The sequence below is a fragment of the Eretmochelys imbricata genome, chromosome 13 (assembly GCF_965152235.1).
Source record: "Eretmochelys imbricata isolate rEreImb1 chromosome 13, rEreImb1.hap1, whole genome shotgun sequence".
Taxonomy (NCBI): Eukaryota; Metazoa; Chordata; order Testudines; family Cheloniidae; genus Eretmochelys; species Eretmochelys imbricata.
Genome location: NC_135584.1, coordinates 17,842,407 through 17,864,536, shown reverse-complemented (window position 1 = coordinate 17,864,536; position 22,130 = coordinate 17,842,407). Strand labels below are relative to the sequence as shown.

At 42.1% G+C, this 22,130-nt stretch overlaps 1 protein-coding gene across 2 annotated transcripts in view; it reads right to left on the bottom strand.

Annotated features, from left to right (window-relative positions):
• The window catches only part of PREX1 (phosphatidylinositol-3,4,5-trisphosphate dependent Rac exchange factor 1), a 220,968-nt gene that overhangs the window by 48,046 nt on the left and 150,792 nt on the right, over positions 1-22,130 (bottom strand). For both annotated transcript variants that reach the window (XM_077832160.1, XM_077832161.1), the window contains exons 12-17: positions 21,290-21,393; positions 20,060-20,109; positions 16,154-16,229; positions 11,851-11,923; positions 8,902-9,044; positions 385-477 (exon numbers count right to left, since the gene is read on the bottom strand). In XM_077832160.1, the coding sequence (XP_077688286.1) occupies positions 385-477; positions 8,902-9,044; positions 11,851-11,923; positions 16,154-16,229; positions 20,060-20,109; positions 21,290-21,393 (539 nt within the window). The remainder of the gene's footprint in view (positions 1-384; positions 478-8,901; positions 9,045-11,850; positions 11,924-16,153; positions 16,230-20,059; positions 20,110-21,289; positions 21,394-22,130) is intronic.

Here is a 22,130-nt window from a genome sequence, read left to right as displayed (position 1 = left end):
ATCAAGGAAAAAATCAGTTTATATATGTTTGAAAAAAAACAGAATTCAAATATGCCCACTCTGTAAATCCAACTACTGTCTCCCTGCCCTCAGCTTTGCATCTCCTGACACTGTCCAAGCTTTGCGATCATCACAAAAAGGAGCTGTCTGTTGTCGTCTCACTTAATAAAAATGTTCAGCAAGAATGTTTTATGCAAAGCAGCCAAAAACGTATCAATGTACAGAGGCAGTTTATGACCAGAGGAACTGCAGACAATCCCCAATTTCCTATTAGCTGCCACTAACATGAAACAGGCTTATAAAGGATATTGCTGTGCCTTTTCAAAGAAGAAGCTTCTTCCCACTGCCAAAAGGGAAATGTTTATAATTGTCAGAAGGTCTCACCTCTGCATGAGATCCTCGCTCAACAGACTTGACCACGATTGCTTTGTTCTTTTCTTCAATGTCAAACCCGTAGTCGTCCTCTCCAGGTAAGATCTTAAAAATAAAAAGAGCACAAGGTAACGTTTTACAGATATGGAAGCGTGTTTTGGAGGAACTGGTGAGCTGAAAGGAGACAGAGCTGGGCTTTGCACTTCTTAAGTCACTGTTGTCATAGATTCATGGATCTGAAAGTCAGTAGGGACCATTAGATCATCTAATGTAATCTCCTGCATAACACAGATTCTAAAGTTGTATCCAGTTACCCCTGTAGTGTATTGAACTTAATAACTTGTGATTTCAGTCTCTAATTGTACTGAGTTCCATCAGAGAAGCCTCATTTCGTGAACTTAACACATTTAATACACATCTAATAAGAGAAATAAATCTAATAAATCAGATGAAAAGAAAAGCTGCCTGTAATCTAACACGTGCCACTATGACAAGAAAATTATAGAAGATTACTCCCTTGATCCTTCCGACTTCTACACTGCTGAAAAGCACTAGTCTTTCTATTATAGTCAATGCCATTAATGTATCAATTTCCTCCTGTTAGTGGTTCATCACTGCAGAAGATTATGAAAATAGAACCTTCCTTCCCTGAAGGAGCCAAAATCTTCAGGTGCAAAATAACTCACTACTCTAGGACACCTACAAGAGAAAAAAACCCAACAACCACCGGTTCAGGAGATGTTCAGATAAAAAGGGAAACACCAAGGGGGGAAGATTCAGTGGAAAATGTGCGGTGGTTCTGTCTAACAAAATGCTTTGAGAACAATGCTACTCAAGCATACTCAGTACAAAGAGTTCATTAGAAAATGAGCACAGTGCTAGTTAGGTTTTGGCCTTGCACTGTTACAAGTGGCATGAGTTTCAGCCCAACACAATGCGTACTTTATCGCCTCAAGTTTGGGATTCAATTGAAAACTACTTGGGCAGCTCTCCCATTCAACTTGTCATTTTCCATGCAAGGAGGCTGTGCAGCTCCTCTCCTGCTGGAGAAACATGCTCAGGGCTACATTTTCAAAGCACCAACTGGAGAGTTAGCCTTAAAATTCCCATTTATTTTAATGGGAGTCACGCGGCTAAAGGCAAATGCAGTGTTAACCTTTTGGGAAAAAAATCAACCAACAGCGCTGAGACAGGTTGTTGGGGAATAGTGGTATTTCAGATAGTGTTGTTTCCAGTAGAGCTAACTCACCATCCTTGTATTCCCTGATAACACGGTAAAGTTGCCACTCTCTATGACCCATGACCACTACTCTGAACAAAACCTTGGGTGCTTCTGAACATTCACATGTGGCATGACAAGACCATATTCAGCTTTCAGACAGCTGTGGACGGCGAAACAAAATGATACAGTATCTTAAATATTCAGGGCACATCTACACAGTGAGCAGCAGCCTGTGGCTGCAAGTGTCAAGCCCAGATCATCAGACTCAGGCTCATGGAGCTTGCACCATGGTGCTAAAAATAATTGTGTAGATATTGCAGCTTAGGCTGGAGTTTGGGCTCTGAAGCCTAGGGAGAAGTGTAGGTTTCACAGCCCAAGCTATAATGACTACGCTGCTATTTTTTTGCGCTGTAGCCCAAGCCCATCCGCCTAGGCTCTGAGACTCACTGCTGTGGGCTGCTGCTCACTGTGTAGATGTACACAGAGGTCTTGATTTGTAAAACCTGAGACGCCAAGGGCTACACACCATTGAATGTCTAGTTTGTGTGCAAATACCATGACTGCACATGGAAATCTCTTTCATGCCCAGTCATTTCCTAATGACCTTCCCGCCCTTCTCAGTTCTAAAACTGAGGGCGAACGGAATTGTTTGTAAAGTTTTTAATGTGGGTTGTTTTCAATGAAAGTGATGGTGATGAAACTAACAGTACTACATTTCTGTGCCACTTTTCAAGCCAAAGAATCCCAAAGCCCTTTTATAAACGTTTATGCAAACTATAGTCAGTGTTCATTTCATCTGCTGCTATGCAACACTTTGAGAAAGCGGTGATGTGTTTTCCACATAATAAAGCAGTAATACCTTGCATTTCAGTACAGTACAGCCTTTCATCCCAAAGGATCCCAAAGCAATTAAGAGACTTTCCATACACAGCAATCATTTCTGTCACCCCTGAAATGCAGCCACTTTGGGAGTATAAAACGGCAGCTGCTTAATACTGAACAGCAGCATCACACAATTATACAGTCCAGGATGTAAAGAAGAATATTCAATTGAAATTGCAGGGGAAGTTTAGACAGGCAGAACATCCTCAAATAGAATTTAGCCAGGACACAGGGAGAAGAAATACCCTAAAAATAGCCCGTTATATTTCTTTCTATCACATCTGCTTTGTTTGCAACCAGTGAGATATGAGTTCCAGGGCATGGATCGCCATTTATTAGTGACTGAACTCTCTCCCAATAACAGCTCGTTACCGCCACAGCGTCCATCGTAGCAGTTATATAGTTCTTTGTTTTGCTAGTCACTCTAGCACACAGGTTTCCAACTATGGTCTGCAGAGTAGTCCAGGCTGAGCAGGCTGGTCACATGATGCTGGCTCCTCTTTCATTCCTAGCTGCTAAAACCTATTAAAAGGCAGCTAAAAATACTGAATTAAATATTTCTTGTGTGACACTTTCCCACATATGACTGGGAAGTCATATGACTGTGAATGGTGGAGCGATGTCCATGATACAATGTCTATTAAAAGATGGTCCAGGCTCTGAAAAAATTGTAGACCCTCTACTTAACGTAATCAGTATAATAGATATGTATAAGGGACTGTGCCTTTAAGGGCTGATCTTTCCAGACAAAGCCACGCTATTTAATGGATGGCTCTTGGCAGAAGGGAAGATGGCTATTTGGGTTATGACAGAGGCAGAAAGTATAAGCTTTAAGCTAAGGAGAATTTAAGTCATTAATGATCAGTTTCTGCCCTCAGATTTCCATGGACAGCTCCCCACTGAAATCAAAGGGGTCTGTGTGCCACGATGGACCAGCAGAACTTGGCCACAAGCCAACATTAAAAAATGGTGACAACAACGAGTGAGATGATTCAGTGAACACGGAACTATATCCCTACTGCCCTATGAAACTGCCCAATCATCTGGTAAGGGACTTTCCTCCAACATGGAAAACACATGTTAAACCATTGTCAGTTGCCAGCACGTTAGAGTGCAGTATGGTCTGTCTGAATAAACAGTAACACCAAATGGATAGCTTGTGGCTTCCTTTATCCCAGGTTAACCTCTATTTCAGCCATCTTCGGTACACAAATGCACATGGGCCAAACCAGTGTTGGGAGGGAAGCAATGTTATATCTGCTACTCCCCTCACATGCTTTCCAGTCGCTGGCTGATGGTGGCTATGCATTCAGAAGGCTTGGAAGCACGCAGAAGGCTGAAGATTTCTCCCCTCACATCTGCTGTGTTTTCGCTTCAGCTCAGTTTTCTTCGGGCAAATCACTTTCACTGAGTCTTTGTTCCAGTTTTCAGAATTTGGCCCAAAAACTGTATTTTTAGGTGTGCCTTAGATGTATTCATTGTGCTCCTTGCATGCAGGACAGATCTAACAAAGAAAATAACAGAACGCTACTAGCCGTCACCTTCAGCCCCCAACTAAAACCCCTCCAACGCATTATCAAGGATCTACAACCTATCCTGAAGGACGACCCAATACTCTCACAAATCTTGGGAGACAGGCCAGTCCTTGCCTACAGACAGCCCCCCAACCTGAAGCGAATAATCACCAGCAACCACATACCACACAACAGAACCACTAACCCAGGCACCTATCCTTGCAACAAAGCCCGTTGCCAACTGTGCCCACATATCTATTCAGGGGACACCATCACAGGGCCTAATCACATCAGCCACACTATCAGAGGCTCGTTCACCTGCACATCTACCAATGTGATATATGCCATCATGTGCCAGCAATGCCCCTCTGCCATGTACACTGGGCAAACTGGACAGTCTGTATGTCAAAGAATAAATGGAGACAAATCAGATGTCAAGAATTATAACATTCATAAACCAGTCGGAGAACGCTTCAACCTCTCTGGTCACTCAATTTCTGATCTCAAAGTGACTATCCTTCAACAAAAAAACTCCAAAAACAGACTCCAGTGAGAGACTGCTGAATTGGAATTAATTTGCAAATTGGATACAATTAACTTAGGCTTGAATAGAGACTGGGAATGGTTGATTCATTATAAAAAGTAACCTATTTCCCCTTGTTTATTCCTCCCCCCCCCCCACTGTTCCTCAGATGTTCTTGTTAAACCCTGGATTTGTGCTAGAAATGGCCCACCTTGATTATCATACACATTGTAAGGAGAGTGATCACTTTAGATAAGCTATTACCAGCAGGAGAGTGGGGTGGGCGGAGAGAAAACCTTTTGTAGTGATAAACACCCATTTTTTCATGGTCTGTGTGTATAAAAACGTCTTCTGTATTTTCTACAGTATGCATCCGATGAAGTGAAATGTAGCTCACGAAAGCTTATGCTCAAATAAATTGGTTAGTCTCTAAGGTGCCACAAGTACTCCTTTTCTTTTTGCGAATATAGACTAACACGGCTGTTACTCTGAAACCTGACTTAAGTGTGTGATCTTAAATTCAATCCCCCTAAGGATACACATCAGTAAAACTTGATTGCATGATTGGAAATCCAACTCAACAGAGAGTGTGAACATGGTTGAAGTGAATAAATTGAAAATGTCAAACATACACTAGTGGGGAAAACGTTTGCAGCATAAACCCAGCTCTGCTGTAAGCCTTGACAAGGAAGCCTTTGAGCCGCTAAAGTCTTTGGTGTTACATTTCGCCAATCACTAAACACAAAAAATAAAACACAACAAAAATCAAGATCCTTTTGATCCATGACCTCCACAGTGAACTGAACATTCTGAATAACTTAACAATGAAAGATTTACAGTATAAGAGAGACTTATTTTCACTTCAGTGTTTGCTGGGGTTTTTAGTGGCCAAATCCACTCAAAAATACCCTTATCATGGCGTCTGGCTACACCTGGATGACAGATGCCTCTTGTTATTGACTTGCCAGCCCAACTCCTTGGGAGTTCAGAGATCCCTCTGGGACAGACTCTCACTCGTGACTCTGTTCCTGAGGGTATTTTTAATCAATGATTTTGAATTCTCAAGCCTGAATAGGAATAGGAAGTGAGCTGTAGCTCACAAAAGCTTATGCTCAAAATAAATTGGTTAGTCTCTAAGGTGCCACAAGTACTCCTTTTCTTTTTGCGAATACAGACTAACACGGCTGTTACCCTGAAACCTGAATAGACTTTGGGAGGCTAGATTAATGAAAGGCAATGAGGCAGCCTCTCTTTTGCAGAAGCTGTGAAGAATGAGATCATTTTATATTAGCACAAGACACAAGAATAATTCTCCTGAAATGAGTAAATAGTGAAGAGATTTTATTAGGGAGTGAGCAGGACTTTATTTTAACAATGCAAGTCACTATTTAAGCTCTGAATAAGAGAAATGTGTTTTGCAATGCCATAGTTTTATCAGCACATTTAAGGGGGTTGCCTTGTTCATTGAAATGGCTCTTTTAAAACTGTAGTGAGAAACATGAATGAGTTATAATGCTACCTAATATCTACACACTTGAGACCCTGGGATGGGAGGGTGCTACACTATACAGAGTAAGTTCAAAGTGCTATTATTATTAATTATTATTTGATTTAGTGCCTTTCATCTTCAAAGCCCCTTCTAAATATGACAGAGGTAGCAGGTAAATATTATCCTCATTTTGCGGATGGGAAAACTGAGGCACAGAGTGGTTAAGTGACTTGCTTAAAGCTATACAGTGAGCTCATTTCCGAAACTGGATTAGGACCCAGGTATATTCCTCATTCTTGTGCTCAGACCACTAGATGCCACCTTTCTCCAAAACACCTACAATGCCAGAAGGCAGCCATGTTGGTATTGACTTTCAGTGGTGGCTAGACTCCTGAGCTCCTACAAGAGCCTAAGGTGCTTTAGAAGCTGTTCCGCAAGATGTTTGCAGGCAGTATCTCTATAGTGACGGGAAAAGCTCTGACACCTTCCATTTAAGGTCAGACAAATGATCCTGACTCGGTTGGTGTCCCCCACTGATAGACAGAACTGAGAGTGTGGGAAACTTCTGGTGGATCCTTCATGGATGCCCATCTTCACAAGCACATTTGTCTGTCTGAGATTTGATTCTTTAAGTGCTGGGTCTGATGAGCTGAAGTGTAGAACAAAAGTTAACAGGGGAATGCTGCAACACAGATACAATCCCTGTAGCTGGAGGCAGTCAGAAGCCCTAATTCTTTCTGAACTATGCAAAGAATTTTGTGTATGTTTTCAGCACATCAAGATTTATGTCCATAAATCAAAAACAACTGCATAAATAAATGAATATCAAACTTTGTTTGAAATGCATTTTTTTCCAGCCTGGAATCACTTTCCTTTGGCATTTGTGATTTTCATTGGCCAGAAAGCTCTTGTTGTTTCCCTCCTTACAGTGCAAGGTTGTCCAAGATAGGGAAAGGGGGAAAAACCTAGCACCAGTTGGTGAGTGAGTTGAGTTTTTTCCCCTTAAGCAACGCAGGTTACACTGTAGTGATACAATACAAAATCCAGCAGAGTGGAAGTTATGTTACCCTAACTACAATGTGGCTTACAGGGAGCCCTAAGGAATGGAGTGATGTACAAAGGCCCAGTTAAAGAGGAGCAAGGCGGGGTTGTTCTGCAGACAGGGAAGCACAAGGATTCCAGCAGCTCCTTATTGCTAACCAAAAAAGGGAGGCATGAATGTTGTCATGAATAAATGTGATGCATTTCCAGTGCTTGTATTTGTGGGATTGTCTACTTCACAAGTATTTAGGCAGCTCTTGGTTTGTTTGTGGAAATAGCAGTGAAGCCCAGAATTTTAGCACAAATAATTAATTATTCATTTGAAAATCTGTACCAAGAAGCGTGCTGTTTGTTATTTGCTATGCATCGTTTGTTATTCATTTTGACTGTTTGCTCTTTGGAAGGGGATTGTGTTTGTTTAGGAACTACAATAACAGTAATATAATAAATATTTCTCCTGTTTTAAATCTTTCAGTTACCCAGAGTCAGAGAGTAGATGTGACTCAGGTGCTCTGTCATAAACTACTCGTAATCAATAGCAAAAAGACAAAGCGAACAACCCAAGAGGTTGAAATTTATTCACATAAACTCTTTGGTGAATGCTAATAAACATCCAACGCATTAGCAGAAGGTAGGATCAACCAGGTCTACTGCTGACCTTTAAAAGGCTACCTTATTTCAGGGGTAGAAATAATGCTGTTGTTAGACACTTGAAATTTTAAATAAGGGGGAAGAAAAGTGGACGATGTATGCTGGTTAGTCTGTTTCCCCCAAAAAGGGACCTCTGTCCACAGGGAAGAAAATCAAAGTAGCTTGAGTGATGACAGTGCCCTATGAGTGAATATGAAGATGATCTCTGAGTGCTTTGCAAAATGCAGGAATCAAGCCCAGAGTGTAAGTTCTTGGCAGTTAAGTAAATTATTCCTTTAGCAGCTTCTTTGTATCAAATGACTTTATAGGAGGATGAATATAGACACACAGCTCACTAGCACTGGATGCGCAGGTGAACGATTTTTATGGAGAAGGAGGGAGGGACATCATTGTATGGTGCTTTAAAATCACAATTAGCCAGTAAGACAAACATTGCTCTCCCTGGAGGTAGAATAGCAGCAGGAGGGTGCAATTTTGGCCATCCACCAGGAAAACTCTTTCCTCCTTTAATGGGCCTCAGGATCCTTTCCAGCAAAGCTATTTTTTGTTGTTAATGATGTGGGCTTTCTTCCTGCTCCTGCATTCTGCCAGTGCTCAACAGGAGAGGAGTATGGGCTCTGGGCCACTGGTACTAATGAGGTTTCCTGTACAAATGGCATGCAAGTCCAAACAAGGGTAAAGCAGTCCACATGTAATCAAGAGTGTGATGGTATTTAACAGACTGGGGATCATGGGAAATAACTATTTGAATCAACATGGAGAACAATACTATTGCCTGGAAGATGGTTTTCTTGGATCCCAGCCATGATATTGGAACTGAGATTTGAACTGGGTATGTTCTGTATAGGAATCCAGCCTATCTGAATCTACTGTATTTGGAATCACTCTCACAGTAACTCCCAAAAACATATGAAACTTGGGGAGTTACCTGACTTTTACCTAAGTACATCTACCATGCTATTGATGTCACTCAGTGTTTAACTTCAGTCCATTTGATGCAAGGCCTCCTTTTGAATCTACCTCCCCCATCTTGTCTCTCAAGAAAAAGAAGTCTTGCAATGAATCAGTCAGCTGCAATATCTGGCTACTGTCTGTAATTTCCCACCCTGTTTTTTTTCTACTACACAGTAGTATAAATTTAGTCTCTTAGAAAGCGAAAGATCACAATGCCTTATGTGAAACGAACACCAGACCAGCTCTGTCTTACCAGCAGGCGCTTTGCTAGGATGTTTTCAACAAGCTTGAAGTCATTACGCAGCTGCTTGCTCTTGAAACTTGTACCCTCCATCTCCTCATCAGCATAAAAACGGAAATATTGGGATTCATCCTTGAATTCGCTCTTCTCCAGGACTGAAAACCAAAGGTGGAAGACACACACACGTGGACAGAGAGAGAGCGTGAGTTAGAAGGAAATCTAAAAATATCTGTCCAACCTTTAGAAAACCAGAGACCAAACAAAATCCTGACCACCAATTCCAGCCAATCATTTATTTAGCACACTTTGGGCACACCTCTCCAAGCTGCATGGTGGATCGTGGTCTGATCTTCAGTTCTTCTGATCATAGGCATAGTTTGACTTCTATATTTGGGGGTCAGCTCCAGTCAGGCCAACAGGGCTGTGGGAGGGGGGGGCGCGGGGGGGCCAGAGGCAAGCATTAGACAACTATGTATTAAGAGGTCTCATCTCTGGAAACACCACTTGGAACCTGGAAAGTAAATATTACTTCCCCACTGAATCAGCATTTCTTCATTGGTCAAATGCTGATTTATCTTTGGCAGTTTGTCTAATGGAGCTGAAACACATATGGATGTGATTTGTTTACTTCCCTGTCTTGGCACCAGCATCATGGAGGAAGACAATGGGCAGATTCACAGCTCTGGGAACAATATTGCTCTTGAACTGCTTGTTAGAGGGATAGCAAGGGAGTCCACACGTAATGGTTCAGCGTATATGTGGAATGAAGGTATTAAGAATGGATAGGACAGCTGAAAATGGAAGTGGAGTTCCACCACACGGCTCTGAGAGAGGAAGGCTGTTGTATGTGTGTGACAATAGCTTTATAAACCAGAGTAAATTTGGGTACTAGTGCCCAAAGAGTTCCATGCTGGGCCCCATGATCCCTATCCTTACAGTTTTAAGACCATGCCCAATCCCCATGGCTCCTGCTTACTCATTTTCAGTGTGCCTCTCCCTGCAGTCAGATATGGGACACCTTTTCATGCTATTGGTGCAGAATCTGAAATACTCAAGGGAGGATGCAGTGGCTGCTTTTTCAGCCACTAGCTGGAGAAATTCCCATCTGTAAACACAGGCCCATTGTGAGGCTTCCAAAGGCCAGTCAGCTCTACACAACAAAAAATGGCCTCAGAAGAAAATTTAAAAAGCTGCTGAAGGAAAGAGACTCTCTTGAGAAGTTAATCACTTGTCTGGCAGGGACTTGCAGAACCAGTTTGGCCGTGGTGTCTGTTTCCCAATGTCTCTTTCATCTTCTGGGGCCAGGTCAAGGGTGGTTCTGATTAAAGCCTATGGGTAAACACTGCAGAGAAATCTACAGATAGCCTCTGATCTGGCCCAGAGCAGCAATACTGGGTGCTCGCCACACTCTTCCTCTCCAGTCCCTGACTCACCTTTTCCAGGAACATTTCATTAAAATTTTTGCAGCCATTTCATTTATATATGTATAAAATATATCTATATAGTCAAAAGCCTGCATTTGTCACAAGGCAATGTATCCCAAAATCTAGGCAATGGCTGGGGCACTACCTGAGCGTCTGCCAGAGATGGGGGCTCTACAAGGCACATTTTCCAGCTCTGAGCTCAGGTCTCCATCACCCAATCACCAGGCTGGAGGGAAGGGATGAAAGTTTGGACCCTCTGCTTCCCTGGGGATTGCTCATCACTTGTCTCCTTTTCATGATGGGCCATATTCTGAGACACTTGCTCATGTTGAGTAGGACCTTGCTCTGAAAGGATCATTGGGGCTCTTTGAGAAGTAAGGGACTACACAATGTGAATAAGGGGATCACAATCTCACCCTCCCATCCCTCTTCCTCCAGGTTTCCTGACTGTGGACATAGCTGCCAGCTGAATTGAAAGAGAACGAACATGCTAGTGAGTTTCCATATGGTGAGTTCCCCCAGTTCCATAAACTGAGATTAACAGTTAGACTCTGGGAACAGGCTGTGCTTGCTACAATGTCTGTTCAGGGATGGGCAATGGGGGCAGAGAATTTAATTAAAACTCTAAAGCCCCAAATGGCCACAAATTCTCAGAATCCATGCTTTTACTGCCGATGTGATTTTTCCATTGGCTTTGCCCATCTAAAATGCCCATTGGAGAGATGGTACCTTTTCATTTTGGGGCACAAATTATAATGATACTCCTTCACATCCCCTCACTAATTGCTACTCCTATATTGCACTAGGGTTTTTGGATATTTCTGCTGGGTTTCCCACATGCCGCATCTTGATTACTATGAGGACATGGGAGATGGCAGAATATGGGGTCATTAAACAGCCAGAGCTTTTATTTTAGAGCAAATCTTCACTGCCGGAGGGGTGCAAAAACAATCTAAAATAGCCATGAGAAATTAAAGAGCAGGGCAGACCTCAAAACACAGGGCTGAGCTTGAGAATCTGGCAGCTCCAGCCGCTCAGCTCTGAGGGCTGCCAAGGCAGATCCAAGAGGCAGAAACTGGACTGAGCAATTTGGCAATTCCTTTAGAATAGTTCAGCCTAGTGTTTGGAGATTCAGCACAGGTTAGACCAGTGCATGCCATGTTATTCCTGAGACCCACTGAGGTACATTTCGGGACAGTACTTAGCATGTGCAGCATTTCCGATGGCCCAGTCATGGCACTGAAACACATGGCGAGAAAAACATCTCCCCTCTAAACTGGCTAGGTGCTGCAGTGCTTACCAAGAACATCATCAACATGGGGACCCTATTGGGGAGCTATTACCCCAGTATAGGCTCAGTGCCTGCAGTATTCCCCATGGCTGCATTTCAGCTGGATCCTGCTGGGACCTCTGCAGCTGTTTGTATATCAGCATGTGTGGCACAGCCTATAGGAGAGGGATTTGCAGATCTCCCCAGTTAATGAGACTGAAGTAGAGCTCTGTTAACTGGCTATGAGATGGGTTATTGATACATTACCATGATGCATGAAGCCATTATTGCAGAGTCCAACACCCAGTGCGACCGCTTCCTCCCGAGTCTGACAGTCTCCCTAGAAACAGGAGGATAAATGTTACACCTCAGACTACTTCCTAATCTAAACAATTTCCCCTCCCTGTGCTTGCAGCTCTGAAATTAGCAGACTGGCAGAGAACAATAGCAAGCAATTAAAATAGGCCTCCCTTTGCCCAAATCCCATTCATTCCTATATATAGTACCCCTTCCCTCCCACAGGAATTGGGAGGACAAAAGACCAGGCCTCTGGAAAGCAGCTATTTTACCAGCACAGACGCATAATATTACCTCAGTGTGGAGACATTTTTCTTTATTACTGGCAATCGTGATAAAGATTGAGTTCAATACCCATTAGCCACAGACAATACCACTCATTCTTAGAAGGAGAGAGAGATTTTTATCTATATCTAAACCAAGAAAGGGAAAACGCTCTCTGCATAATCAGTTCAAGTGAACTCCCAAAGGTTGCATTTAACTAAACTTCTATGGTACTCTATGTTCTCATACAGCCAAATCTGCAAAAAAAACGATTCGCTCAGTTAAATATCATTTGAAGCCCTCAAGCCAACATTTCAAAGTAGGGTGCAAGAGGTGAGTCTGCAAATGTGCCTGTTACAAATCATTAAAAAGTAATTTGCATGCAGAAAATTGGTTATTTGCAATAAATGCCCAAATTCTGCATTGCAATAGCTTATTTGGCATGCAGAAAGGAAGATTTTGCAGCTGTGCCTGCTGCACCCTCTCTTGCTCACTGCCAGACCTTGCAAGGTGCCGAGTATGGTTCACGGCTCTGAGTGACATCCCACTGAATTCTGGGTGCTCAGCATCTCTCAGGATCAGACCCTATTGAGGTGCCTTTATTTCTAAAATAAAGGCCACAATTGCAGCCATTTGAGGTTGTTCTCAAGAAAAAATACAAAGAAACAAAAAATGAAAAATGTATGAAGAATGATGAGGCTCCACCCTGCAGACTTTACCCATGCAGCCTGGGATTTAGCACTCAGATTAAGCTCACCGTTTGAGCACAGGTCCCAACCTCCCCAAGCCCACACCCTGCAGTTGGCTAAGAATGACTGACATGCTTAGAGGTAGATTCTTATTACCCTGCCTGACTCATTTTCATTTAGGCTCCCTCCCTTCTACTTCCTGATCTTCTGCATATGCTGCTCACTGTGAGATGGTACGACTGCCACTATCTGACAGCAAGACAAAACCCATGGTGTCTGCAAAACAAAAAGCAATGGCTGTACCCCTGCCAGGATACAGTGCGACTGCTCCAGAGGCTGCCTGAGTCTATTTCATAATCCCCCAAGGATAGACAAGCAGTAGGTATTAATAAACATTAAACTCATTTTTTAACTGTAAACTAATTTCAAGGCTTTACAATGCTCTTCTCAGTTTCAACATCCTGCCATGTGACAACTCCCAGCTACCACTATGACTTATTTTTTAGGCTAAATGGATAGTTCATTCTGCATAGGGGCTTGGATTTAAAGTCTAATTTAATTCTGTAATTGTGAATAAATTGAAGGGGAAATGCCTTCTGACACCGTTCTTAAATTAGCCTTTGGGATCTGGTTCTCTTCCAGCAACTGCACATTAAAATCTCCAAGTGCGGGGATTCTAAAGCAAACTTGGCTACTCCTGTTGACATTAGCGTGGCCCCAGATCACATCCCTTGAAAACCAGCACTTTTTAAATTTAGGAGGTAATTGAAAATAGAGCATTGCAGATCCTCTGTGCATATTTCCAAATAGTAATCCCTCCAACTGCAAGAAGAGCAGTAATAAAAAAACCTTAAAGAGAGACATCTTAACATTCTACATATAATTTTAGATGTGTCTCTTGCAGAAACTGCACATGAAACTCAACACCCCACCATGTTACTCTGGTTTTAAGCCAGTGTAATCAATGGATTGCCCTCAATGGAGCTACACCCCGGGGAAACAATGAGCTAACATAGCGGTGAATAAGGCCCAATATCCCTTTATTATTATTTGTATTGCAGTAGCACCTAGGAGCCCAGTCATGGACCAGAACCGCACTATGCTAGGCACTGTACAAACACAGAGCAAAAAGACATTCCAAAGAGCTTGCAATCTAAGACTAAATCAAGAGACAACAGATGCAGACAGACAAGAGTACAAGGAGACAATGAGACACTATTGGCCAGCATGTTAGGCAGTGTTCTCAATACACTAGTGACCAAACCATGGCTAAGTCTTTTTTTGTAGACATCACTCTAAAGGAGAGTTTTCAGGAGGGTTTTGAAGGAGGAGGAGGAGTTAGTTCTGGGGATGTTCACAGGGAGTTCCTCCCAAGCAGGAGGGGCATCATGGGAGAGAGCACAAAGGCCCCTGTTTGGAAATTTAACAAGGGGGTGATGGATGGTGGCATCATGAGCCAATCGGAGGTGGGGTGCTGGAACAATTTTTATAGTGGGGGCACTGAAAGCAATTGAACCAAACTGTAAACCCTGGATATAATTGAAACCACTTCAAGTTAGGGGGTGCTGCAGCACCCCCTCCCCGCATCCCTAGTTCCAGCACCTATGATCAGAGGTGGGAGTCTACATCTCAGTAGTGAGTAAGAGATGAAAGGTAGAGTGGGGATAGGCCATGGAGGGCTTTGAAATTGAAGACAACACTATAGGTTTCCATAGCATGGAAGCAATTTTCTGTTAAATTTTATGGGAAAGTTAAAAAAAAAAAAGAAAAAACAAACTATAGAAAAGTGATAATTTACTATTAAGTTCCACAGGACCGATTCATAAAGCAAGGAATGACATAAGTAGCAGGAAGAATCCTGATGGATTTTGATATCCATGGAAGAATTTGTAGTGCCACCAGTTAGAAAAAAAATCATATTTTTGATTTTTAATTTAACAAATTTGGGACTCAGTCCAACTCCCGCTAGAGTCAAAGGAATATCTCCCAATGACATGAATGGGAATTGGGCCCAAGCCAAGATGCAGAAGTTAAATGTTGACAATGTTCCTATTAACTAACTGAATACATCAGACATTTTTTCTCATATAACACACACACACACCAATTTAGTCTCTATACACAGACGATTCAAGCCTAATGCATGAAGCATAAAGGAAAATTCAGTGAACAGCAAACCTGCAGGCTGGATTAACCGAAGAGAATGAGGAAAAGGAGGGAAAAAAATGAGTTCACTTTCTCCAGACCTAAGACTGATCTTTTATTTTGACCTCTGAGTCAACCTCTTGCCTGCAGGACTGTGATGAACTACAATCATGGCTGCATTAGATTGATTAAATTGCTCCCTTTTGGCCACAGCAGCTTCTTTCCCCCCCGTTCTCCATGGACCCTGTTAAGCCACATGGAACAGATTCAACAACCTGAGCTCTAAACTGCCTGTTTTCCTTCTGCCTTTGCTAGGCGGGAATAGGTAGCCCCTCTTTCAGCTGTTTCATTTGATAAATGGGGTCCCACAGTGTCTCTTCAATCACAATTGTTTCCTTAACATAAAAAGATGTAAAATGCAACTGAAGAGAACCTTTCCGAAGAAGAACATTCCAGGCCTAATGCTCATTTACACAAAGGCCCTTTTACGTCACTTTGGCAATATCATGATACCTAGCTCTTATATAGTGCTTTTCATCAATGAGAACTTAAAATAAAGGGGTCTTTATGTAAGGGAGAGTCAGGTTCTAGGGCTGTCCATTAATTGCAGTTAACTCAGGCGATTAACTGAAAAAAATTAATTGTGATTAATTGCAGTTTTAATCACACTGTTAAACAACAGAATACCAATTGAAATTTATTAAATATTTTGGATGTTTTTCTACATGTTCATATATATTGTATTCTGTGTTGTAACTGAAAGCAAAGTGTATATTATTTTTGATTATAAATATTTGTACTGTAAAAACGAGAAACAAAAGATATAGTATATTTCAATTCACCTCATACAAGTACTGTAGTGCAATCTTTGTTGTGAAAGTGCAATTTACAAATGCAGATTTTTTTTTTTTTACATAACTGCACTCAAAAACAATACAATGTAAAACTTCAGCGCTTACAAGTCCACTAAGTCCTACTTCTTGGTCAGCCAATCACTAAGACAAACAAGTTTGTTTACACTTACAGGAGATAATGCTGCCCTGTTCTTATTTACAATGTCATCAGGAAGTGAGGACAGGCATTTGCATGGCACTTTTGTAGTGCCATTACTCAGAAGCTGTCAATGATATCATGACAGCAATATACATAAGTACTATTTATCTACATTTTCCTACCTGTGCAATCAGCCAATCCACTAGTTTACTGGCAGGGATGACTGATTTGTAGGTCTTCAAGTGGTAGTCTCGGTCTCTTAGGTCAAAGAAAATAAGAAACATCAGTATAAAAATGTACACATTTCAATTAGGCTGGATAAATAAGTAAATTATTGCAATCTGTATTTTATGCAGGAAGAGGAATTATAGATGGGAAATACCTATGAGGTCAACTAGACCATCCCTGTTTTGTGTAGCATTGTAACTAAATAAAAGAAGAAAAAAAAAAGTAGAAGGTACTCTGCTCTTCTAGAAGAAAGGACCGAGATTTAAACTAGGGAAGATCTCACAGCCTGGATGAGAAACATATTCCAGATCAACAAAATGTCCAGATTCAGATCCACATTTTTCTAAAAACTTGGCATTTAGATTTTGTTTCCCACCATACCCAGGGAGAAGAGGTCAAATACAGTGTGTTCTTTTTAGTTGCTAGTACTTAAGTCTCCTAATATGGACCAGCACCATTCTTGAGACAAAGAAAAGATACATTTATAACTCAATGGTCCTTAGAGGCTTTGTCCATTCCAGTTCAAGATCATGGAAATAATTATGTTTTGGGTCTTTATGAAAATAAATTTGTCTCGAGTCTCTAAAGCAAAGGGGATTAGGTGGCTCAGGTCATTGGGATATAAAGCCTTTTACCTTTAGGTCACTGGATCGAATACATCCCAGGGCAGTAGTGAATGAAAGCTGTTTCCATTTTATGGCTATTTACTGGCCTGGGTGAAATGAGTGTGGTGAACTTGATCCAATTCCTAATCCCACATTGCAAAAGCCATTACTGCAGTTAATTTGCATTAATTGGCTCGCTCTCGTTGGCAGGCTCAGCAGAGAGGCCAATTGCTGAATGGACCATGTAGGATGAATTCCCCTCTCAACCCAGAGGTGGTCCTTCCAATTCAGGTTTGAGGTCCACTGGCACAGCTTTCTGGGAGAAACTTTCACAACCACTGCCAGGATGTACCTATTCTGTAGCTCAAGAGAAGATTTTACTCTCTAGTGCTATCAACTCAGCCCTTTTCATTAGCACCAAACTATACAAAAGTTTTTTTTGAAGACAAAGAAGAAAAATCTAAAATTAAAATTCACCCTACCCACATTTTTCCTTTACTGGTCACTTACAGATGCGATTGTGCTGTGTCTGGCTGTTTTAAATAACTTCAACCTGCATGTTTGCATAACCCAGAGAGTAAGAAATTAGAAGGGGAAGTAGCATTTCCAGAACTTGAAAACACAACGTAACATTTCCAGAAATGTGTGTCCTCAGAGCAAAAGCTTTCCCCATAGTGCTTACACACATTTTTTGGCCTGGCTTCCAGTAATGCACTAAGTCCAGCACAAAGCTGTGTGAGTTCTGAGGGCACCTTCCCCCTCTCACACACTTATCATGAGCAAATGTGCTTTGGAAATGTCAGAATAATAAAGCAGAGCATGAAAATATTGAGCTCTAATGAATAGGGTTTTCCAGATTGTCAGAGGTGGCTCCTCGCATTTTAATGTTCACCGGCAGCGTACAGGGACAGCTTTGACACTGGGATGAAAGGGCTGACATTTCATTGGCTTTGGGCTCTTGGTCCAAGGCCCAGTTGCTCACTGCTGCCAGTTAAATACTTCTCAGGAAGGAGATCTGGACCTAAACTCACTGACCCATCAGCTGCAGGTGATGCCACGACATGGAAACATATCTGTGTGATGTCTGAATCGCAGCCAGTCGCCCTGCCTCCGACAAAGTAGCATGATGCCTGCCGCCCCCATAACACAGGGAAGTGTTTTCTACCACTCACACGTTCGTGCCAGGGGAATAAACAAATGCTCCTGCTATGCCCCTTACCATCATTAGCCAGTCAATCACCTATTCCCCGTCTTCCACAAATCTAACAATTTTCTGTTTAGACACCCTCCTCACATACTTTGCTGTTGAAGCAATGCCCTGCTGCCAGTGGGCCACCATCATATTTTGCCCCAGGGCTTCGTAAAACCATTGGTGGATGGGAACAAACTGCAAAAGCAGATGCTGTGTTGAGGCCACTGTGTTTTCAGTAAAGGGAATGGATTAGGATTGTGATGGAGGGAATATCTACCGAGTCATAAAATCAGGGACTTCCTGTTTTCCCCCCCAATACTTCTTGGCATTTACACCCAAATATTCCAATTTCAGCAGGTTTCCCAGCTTATTAGAATGCTAAGCATGCTCTGAAAAGTGGGCTTCCTCAACCAGGAGCTTATGACAGCAGGAACGGTAGGCTCAGATGTTGCCAGACAGAACAGTGATCGAAAGGCAGAACAGTTGGGTATTGGGGCAACGAACAGCTGAATAGTGCCAGGCTGCTGCCTGCTGGGACAGGCTGAGACTTGTCATTGAGCAGGAAGATCAGAGATTCAGGAGTGGAAGACATCAGTCCACCCTGGGCAGATGGTAGGAAGAGTTTGTTTGAAGGACAGTGGGCTTCAAAGAAGAATCTGAGAGTGTTGAAGGTCTAAGTCTATTCATGGAGAGCCCAAAGTTTTCAGTGGCTCTAATTTTTCACAGTACCAGGTTATACTCCTTTTAAATCCATCCCTATCATAAACTTAGATTAATCTTGAAATAAAAGAATGGCTAGAGAATCTCCTGGTAGCAAAAATAGTGCATTGTTAAAATGCAATAAAATAGACCCACAGTGGTTATTTCGTCCTTGCTGATCCTTATCTCATGAGACTGCTGCATCCAGCACAGTCTGTCTGATGTTGTAGGGACCCTGAGGTAAGGGACATTTTTTTCTCAGCTCAAGTTACTATTAGCTTTTTCTGCTTTACATATGAATTACTTTCTTAATGGATTAGGCACACACACATTGCCACTTTGCCTACTCAAAGCTGCATGACCCTCCAGGGTAATTGTCTTTTCAGTTAGGCAGAATTATGATTGATTAAGTGTGTCCATACTGCAGATAGACCATTGTCATGCCAAAAGTATCTTTTGCCTTGGAGCATCTCCTGAGCAACTCAGGGACAGGAGGTCAACTCTGATCAAATTGGGACTCCAGTAAAGGGAATGGATTAGGATTGTGATGTGATGATTGTGATTGTGACCGGGCCCCATATTTGTTTTTTCCAGGGGTTAGTCTTTGTCATCAAAATTGTATGAACCTTAAAACAGAAAGTTCCTGTGAGTGAAAATGTCACATTCTCAACCATGGGCAGCTGAACAGGACATCCAAACACTTCATTCCAAACCTCAAATAGGCTCATGACACAGGCTTCAGTAATTGCGAATCTGGACGTTCCATTAAGTCATTAAGGTTTAAAAATCCCGTGTCTTGGAATCAGGTTAACTAGTGCACCTCGATTAGTTCTATGCCTTGAGCTGATATTTATTTACACAGGGTCAAATTCCAAAGCCCCTAGCCAAGTTATCCTCCTGCCAAAGTCAGTAAGAGTTTTTTGCCAAAGTCAGGATTTATCCCTTCGTGGTTTTTTATGAGCCCTTTAACTTAACAAAACAAACAATACTGCCTGTAACAAGCAACAGCTACAGATGCACCTCCGTGATCTCTCCTGGTTCAGGCATCACTTATTAATATGACCACTCTAACCCCAAACTCAGGAATATACCTGGGGTAAATAAATGCTCTGAAGCTAAGGGTTGTGATGAATGGGTAGAGAGAGCAGACTCCAGAATGGCCCTGAAACCAGCCCTCCAGAATTCAGTTCTACAGTCCTTCAGCAGAAGCACCTCTGCTATTCCCAGCTGTGGAGATAGGATGGTAGCAAAGGAGCCCGGATAAACTGAGCCAACTGTTTCATTACAGGTTATAGGGAGAAAGAGAGAAGGTTTCAAATGGCAGCATGTTATCCCCTTAAGACAGACAGACAAGCGGAACTTACTTTATCACTGGAGTGTAAAGACTATGCAGTCGGCAATAGAGTCTCACACCCTAAGGAACAAAACAAATGTGGCTTTATAATTATGCACCAGATCCAGTGTTTTTTTTAAAAACCATACTCTATAGCAGCTCTGGAACTACAGTAGCATGGCCTTGGACATCTTCTCATCAGGAATCAGACTGATAAAATATTTCTAGAAACTCTTTACCTTCTCTTCTCTTTCCCCTTCCACTTCCAACCATCTCTCTCCCATCCCTGGCACTGAGGTTTCACTTCTGCTCTCTACCTCTAATATCCTCCTTTCCAGCATCCACCCCCATTCCAGCCCATGCAAACTGCAGCTGCTAAGATCACTCTGACTGAATCAAACCCCTGTTTGAGTCCCCCTTCACTGGACCCCCAGTATCATTTTACCAAGTGTGAGCTTCTTGCCTTCACCTTCAAGTACCTCCTCACCTCTCTCCCAGCTTTTCCACTCTTGTCTCTTACTGTGTCACCCCACCTCCTTTGCTCTGCCAACAACAGCAGCCTTGTACATCAGCTTGTCAGCTTCTCACACAAACACCTCAGCTTCTTCTATGCTGCTTCTTACCCATGGAATTACCCCTCTTCTCCTCCTCCTGATCTTTCCTCAAGAACCACCTCTGAAGTGATAGCCATTAGAAATCAGCCAATTAATAATGGATTGAGGAGCACATGGGGATCACTGGAACTCACCTTAGATATATGTAAGTATCTGGAAAAAAACCTAAACAGCTACACACCATTGCTATATCACCTCTCTTCTTAAACTGGAAGGAGGCCTCGGCTAGTATAAATTAGTCTATTGTGTTTTTACAGAATTCAACACCCTTATCCTGACTGGGGGCTTTGGGTGCAACCATAATGTACATAAATAATAATAATAATTTATCACGAGGCCTCCCTTTCTCTCCTAATCAATAGAATAATAAATAACAATAATAAATAAGTAATAAATAATGTAATTAAATAATTTATTTATAATAAATAAATAAATACATAATAATAAACAAGTTGGCAAGATGGGGAATGAGAGGGAGAATGTCTCCTACACTACCATGGTGGCAGACTGATACAAATTAGTGGTTCTACTAGCTTCGGAGAGTATGCTATAGTGCTGGTCACAGCCAAACATATGTAAAAAAGACACTTTTATAACTATTATTCAGAGTTATTATCAGACTCCAACCTGGAAGGGAGATCGAGTACCTTGGACATGATATCTTCCAGTTCGCTCCTTGGTTTATACGTTCCATCATCATACCGAAATCTGTACATCACCTGCTCATTCTTAAAGTGGTGCTTATCTGAAACTGAAACCACCAGCACAGCAATTAATAATCAGTCAATGCCTCCTCCGATGCCATGCATTATGACAGCACAGTATTTCTGCACGCAAAGAATCTACCATTTTCTACAGTCCCTCTGATGACAAACGCTCACATTCTCAGGTTTGCCCACACACAATTACCAGTCCTGCTGTTGTGCATACCTTGCACAGATACATTTCTGAATGTCTGGCCGCAAAGGGATGGTTCTTCAAAATGTTGCAATTTCAGTCAAGTGAAATACCCTGCAAAATGCTGTTCTCTTCCATCAAACCTGTTTCAGTTGTTTACAGCTTTGGAACCAGCTCCACTGAAGTCAATGGGAGTCTTTCCAATCAGCTTTGAATCACGCCCTTGCAGATTCTGTAACCCTACAACAATCATTCTAACATGAATGAAATGATTTTTGCAGCTGCCCAAGGCTCTGACATAGGGATCTGCTGCAATTCCTAAAGGAGAGAGCATGCTGGTGAGATGAACTACAGATGTTGGATGGATTCTTCCACCAGAGCACTTGTTTTTAATAAGGTGTTAATGGGCTCACTGATATAATTAAATGGTGCTCTCCAGACACTACTTACTTTGCTAAAATGGTCATTCTGCAATGGTGCAGCTGAGATCTGATTGGTCCTGGCTGTATTATCATGGTGACTCGAGGCGAGCATAGGAAGCGGAATATGATTCATTGGGGATAGGGACACACCCCAAATGGAAAGATGAGT